Source organism: Panonychus citri, unplaced genomic scaffold (assembly GCF_014898815.1).
Source record: "Panonychus citri isolate SS breed McGregor unplaced genomic scaffold, ASM1489881v1 Contig00134, whole genome shotgun sequence".
Classification (NCBI taxonomy): Eukaryota; Metazoa; Arthropoda; class Arachnida; order Trombidiformes; family Tetranychidae; genus Panonychus; species Panonychus citri.
In genome coordinates this window covers 2,146,672-2,152,778 of record NW_026515539.1, presented here as the reverse complement: position 1 = coordinate 2,152,778, position 6,107 = coordinate 2,146,672, and the positions used below count along the sequence as shown (strand labels likewise).

Genomic DNA, 6,107 nt, shown 5'->3' with positions numbered 1-6,107 from the left:
AGTCGATGGTTGCGCTGGCCTTTTTTCTTCTTTCTCTTCGGCTTCTCAGGCTCGAAGAGAGGCGACTGGATTGACTAGAAGAGAGAAGAAAGAAAAAAGTAAAGGCAAAACAATTAGTGAGGTAAGCAAAAAATAAAAGAAAGAGAAAAAAGAAAGAGGAAAAAGAAAGAGAAACTCACCTTGAGATGGGCGCGAATCTGGCGAGTAGAGCTGTCTGTTATTGCTTTTTCTCGGTTATGAGAGACCTGCAGAAACAAAAACAGAGAGAAAAGAAATCAAATTAATTTTAATTAATTAAATTAAAATCTATTTAAAAAAACTCATCATTTTAATTATTATAAAAAATAAAGGGTTTGCGTTAGTAGTATAATTAACTCCTTTATATCCTTATATCTCTCTTTTTCCTTTCTTTTTAATTTCAAGCATAAATTTTAATAACTAATAAATTTGGATAAGTTGATGATTTGACATTTACATCAAAACGAATTGGATTAAACGATGTCATTTCAATTTTTAAAACTATTTCCAATTCATTATTTTGGTCTAATGTGAAGACATTTGCATCATTTTCAATAGGAATTCACCCATTAATCCTTCCACAACCTCAAAAATCGGTTGGAGAATCGGGCTACGTGATCACCAAATGAAGTCCAAAACACCGATTCATTATTAACTGAATCCATATTCATATTTTTGATGGTTTCTCTTTCAATTTTTGGATCTCTGCATTAATATCTAAATCCGTATCCACAGAATTACCTAATAAGTTAATGAGTTATGATTTATTAATTATTGGAAGCATAATAATGAGTAGCTATAGACTCTTAATCCTAATAATTTATTTCACATTTGAATATAAAAATGAAAAACTTCTTTAACGAAGTGAAAACTTATCCAACTTTTAATAAATTATCACTTACCTGAATCATTAGAGATGTTAGTTACATCATTCGTGGTGGTATTTGGGTTGTTATCCGAGCTCATCTTAAAGCAATCAGTTAAGACTACTTTTAGGAGTTTACACCCATGCTCAAACGCGAGAACACTTTCTTTAACTAAAGAACTTTATTACCTCTTTTTTGAGTCATTAGCTTTAAAATACTCTTTCCTTAAACCATTTTAATGATGAAGAAGATCACAATTAAATTAAAGTAATTATATTTAAATGTTAAATGAAAAAAGTGAAATTTTCTTTCTACAAGGCAGTAACAGCGAGTCTTCTAGGCTGTACGACAATAACTAGAAAAAACGAGATAGTATCTGGATTAGAAGGGAATCTACTATGGAATGATGATGAATAGTACATACCCGACTGATTAATTGAAGCAGAAAAACACCATTCTAAGCACCATTGAGGGATTTGAGTGGTTTTGCCAGAACCTGCCTCACTCCTGATAAAGGTTATTTGGGTCGATATAATCTTTTGCATAATCCTAGATTTGTATGTGAAAATAGGTAGCATTCTTCTATGTTCAAGCAACGAATAATACTGTGCTGAGTATGGCTTGCTGGTTTTAGGATTGTATTTAGTCATCTTGAGGGTTGTTGAATTAGTGATGTTTTGGGTTGAGTAATAGCCAACGGTAGAAGATTTAATTAAATATAAAGAGTCTAAACTTACTATATTAAATGAGACTCGATTCTATTATTAACACACGAATAAAATTTAATTATGATTCAAACAGTGAAACACTATCACTGCACAATTAGCCGGCAGTAGGTAGTAATACAAAAGCGACATCTAGCAAGCTCGCAGTAAATCTTTACTATAAGTCTGCCAAGTACAAAAACTGCCATCTTCTTTCTCATTAGCAATTGATCAACAGTTAGCGAGACCTTAGATCAGTTTGATTAGATTTGATATTGATTTGCATCAAAATTACAGTTAGTTGTTGACCAATTTCCGGCAAATTGATCAGTTCAATTGCACAATCAACTCGAAGCAATTTCTCGTTAATTTTTATCAATTGCCGGCTCAATGCTGAGTTAAATTGAACAAACAATTAAATAGAAATTGATTCAAATGATTTGTACAATTAGACTGATTATCTGCCGGCATCTGATCAACAATTAGTTAGCAATTGATTGATAACCGATTCGAATCAAATTTCATAATCAGTCCAATTGTACAAATCATTTATCTCAATTTCTCTTCAATTGTTGATCAATTGCCGCTGATAATCATTCCAATCGCACAAATCACTTGAATCAATTTCTAACTAATGGTTGAACAGATACCGCCAGATAATCAGTTCAATTGTACAAATCATTTCAATATATTTCTAACTAATTGTTGGGCAGATGCCTGCTGATAATCTTACAATTAGACAAATAATTTGATTCAATTTCCCCTAATTGTTGATCAATTGCCGGCAGATAATCATTCCAATTGTACAAACCATTTGCTTCAGTTTCTCTTGAATTGTTGATCAATTGCCGGCTGACTATCTTACAATTAGACAATTCATTTGATTCAATTTCTACCTGATTGTTGATCAATTGCCGGCAGATAATCAGATGATAAGTCCAATTGGACGAATCGTTTGACTCGATTTCTCTTGAATTGTTGATCAAATGCATTTTGGTGATAAATTGAACCGCAATCTGATACAAAACTCCCTTTCGCAAAATTGTTTTTGGCCCTGAAAAGGTCCGTTTTTTGTTAATAATTATGATTAATGCGAATTAAAAGTGTTTTTTATTTATGTGTCGTCGAATATTTCGATGACTATTTATTATATCCCCACATGCACATCCAAATGAAAATTTTTGAATAAAAAGAAATTGGGATTATGGATTATTTTGATTATCAACAATTCAAGAGAAATGGATTCAAATTGATTGTCCAATTGAACTTATTATAAATATAATAATATTATCTGCCGGCGCTTGATCAAGAATTGAGAATAGATTGATTCAAATGATTTGTACAATTAGACTGATTATCTCCCGGCATCTGATCAACAATTAGTTAGCAATTGATTGATATCAAATTCGAATCAAATTTCATAATCAACAATTGACTGGAGTTTCGGTTTGTCTGTTTGTCTTACTGGAACGATCGTGTTGCGCCATTAATCTTCGGCTTCTAATCTATAGATTAGAATGATTGAACTGTCTGCCTGATTTGATTATTATGATGAAAATTCTTGATTAATAAAAATCATCTGAACTGCTCAATTTATTTCCGTTCATTTACATTGGAGTAATTTTAATAGTATTTGAACTTGGCGCACAGAAAAGTTGCACCACAGAGGCGCGACGCTAGTTCTTCAAGACTTGGACCAAAACATTTCTTACAACTTGTAAGTTACAAGTTGATGGACGATATTGAAAAAATTAATCCAACCAACAATATTGAGCCCACTCTATCTTGCGACTACAACAAGTGCATTTGTTTTTTCTTCTACGGCTCCACTGTCGACAAATCTTCTCACCAAAATCTGTGAAGTTATTCATTGTTCTCTCGCTTCTCATCAGTTACTGCTCCAAGTTTGTGACATTGTAAACCAATTCAAGTGAATGACGCCAAAATTGGACATAATTGATCAACAACATAAAAAAACAAACAACTTCGTGTAAGCGGCAAAAATCTTTTCGCCGGCAACTACCTCCAAAATTTCATTCCCGGCTAATCTATTTATTATCTTCCATAGCCTGCTCATCAGCTACTTCATTCGTTCTGGTGTTATTTCAAAAAACGATATCTTGGTAAGTTGTTTTTAGCGTTAATACTTTGGGCATTGGTTTTCTCTTCACACGGTTAATATTTTTTCATTTCAGGAACGCATCAATGTTGGAGGCTCAAAAGCGTGGCCGCGGTCGTCCTAAAGGGGCGAAAAATAAACAAAAACCAGCTCGACCAAGATCAGTAAGACCCTGTGTTGCTTGTGTCACACCAGATTCTGCGTCAAATCAGGAATCAGTCTTTGCGAATGAATTTTCCGCATTATCATTGACTAGTGATGCATCTCGTAGATCACAAGGAGAATCCATTGCCGACTCAGCATCCACGGAATCGGGTATGCCAATTTCACAAATGGACGAACCATTGGTGTCAAAAGAAAATCGCGAGATTAGAGACACCGACTCACTCGATAAGAATGGTTCAGATGATCCAGTTGAAACTGTTTTCGGACTCGAATCATTCCGTGGGTGTGCAACTGCTCAAGACCTCAAATCTAAGATTTCTGAACTATTTTCGAATTCACAAGATTCACTTTTCGAATACCTTCTTGTTCTACAATCCCGAGTGTTTCAGCTTGAGAATAGGTTAGTGAAAGAATGCATTAAATTACATACATTACAGTTGAATTTATTCATTTTTTTCCAGTGCAACACCTCAGATGGAAAAACAGCCGGCAAAACGCTCAGATACTAGTATAATTTCCGAATCGGAGGATGCTATCGCTTGGTTAGTAACAGTCTCGATTCATATACTATTTAAGTTAGATCCGTTTTTAAAACTAAGTGTTTCTCTGTTCCAGGCAAAACATTCCCCATGAGGAATTGGAAAAACAAAAAATCGAAGTAGCTGCTCATGGCAAAAAACAGACAAAAAAGAAAGCCGAGAATTTCCTTATAAAATAATCAGTGCGACTGGCGGATTGATTACGAGAACGTTCCTTTACGACGCGATTAGACGAAATTCCAAGAGAAACGAAGAAAAATGGAGTTGCGCCATTCCTAACTGTGAAGACTGTGTCGCGAAAAGATTAAGTCGTGGCAAACGGAAAGATCTTTATGGTCATATCACAAAAAACTTGCATTACAGTTTCAAATGCTACTTTTGTGAAAGAGACAAAATTTATAATGAGAATGGTCTTTGGCGACACATTTTTGATAAACATTGGCAAGCCGGTAGAAAAGTAGCAGCCGATACCTCAATTTATGATGATCAATAAAACACCAATGATCAGTTTGATTTGGAGAAATTATGAGGAAAACGAATTGTTCAATTCAATGACAATTGTGTTTTTCCTAAAATATGCAGCGAGCTTCAATAAAAACGTGAAAATTTCCTTTTAGTTTATTCATCAACACGAAAAACTACTATTCAATCGCCGACAAATGACATCTAACCAATTAGTTTGCCTCAATTAACAACAAGTTGATTCAAATTGGTTACAATTAGGTAGAAATTGCATCAAAAGATTTGTACAATTGGACTGATTATCTGCCGGCAATTGATCAACACTCTGGTAGAAATGCGTTCAAATGATTTGTACCATTGGACTGATTAACAGTCGGCAATCGATCAACAATTAAGAAGAAATTGATTGAAATGATTTGTACAATTGGAATGATTATCTGCCGGTAATTGATCAACAATTAGTTAGAAATTGATTGAAATTATTTGTACAATTGGACTGGTTATCAAAGGTCATCTTTATGTTTACATTTTTCCTCAATGAACTTTTTTTTCATGTCGAGGTTAATTTAGTATTCAAATTATCTTATATATTGTTGAATCAATGAATGACTCAATATTAGCCAATTAGATTGGGAGCTGTTTGAGCTATAGCTTCTTGTCATAATTTCGCCTTCCTGTGCTTTCTCTTAGTTTTCACTCTTCGCGTAAGACTGTATTCGTTTATCAGTATTATCAATTCTATCACTAATTTCTAGCCTGAGAGTAGAAAGAAAAAAAATCAATATCTATTACTCAATATTGAAACAAGCAATTACCTTGATCTCTTGATGTTTAATAAACTCTTTTGCATCTAAATAACAGTAAGAGGTAGCTCTACATACCTTGTAATGTAGAATATCATATAAATGAACATTTTGATTTTCAACATCATCAATTAATTTAGTTTTTTCACTAGTTGTTAAATTTCTTCTCAGTATCTTAATAGTAAACGAAGAAAATAACATTTTCTTCGGGCTAATAGGTAATAATTGAGTCTCACTATCTGGTTGTTGACTGTATTTCTAAAAAACTTTCGTAAAACTTTTCTTGCACTAAACACGGGTACCTGTCGATTAACTTTATTTGATTAGAGATTTTTGTTTCTAGTTTTTTTTCTTAATTTTGTCTTTTATACTAACGAGAGATTTTATTAATTGTTGTTTGATTAGTTGACTAATAATCATTTGTAAACTTA

At 33.2% G+C, this 6,107-nt stretch overlaps 1 protein-coding gene across 1 annotated transcript; it reads left to right on the top strand.

Moving 5' to 3' along the window:
* Positions 1–3,171: 3,171 nt before the first annotated feature.
* LOC128391532 (uncharacterized) lies at positions 3,172–4,666 on the top strand. The gene is made up of 4 exons (XM_053351437.1): positions 3,172–3,711; positions 3,784–4,272; positions 4,334–4,414; positions 4,488–4,666. Exons 2-4 carry the CDS (start codon positions 3,794–3,796, stop codon positions 4,588–4,590), a joined length of 663 nt encoding a protein of 220 aa, XP_053207412.1. The 5' UTR covers positions 3,172–3,711; positions 3,784–3,793; the 3' UTR covers positions 4,591–4,666.
* The last annotated feature ends 1,441 nt before the right edge of the window (positions 4,667–6,107 follow it).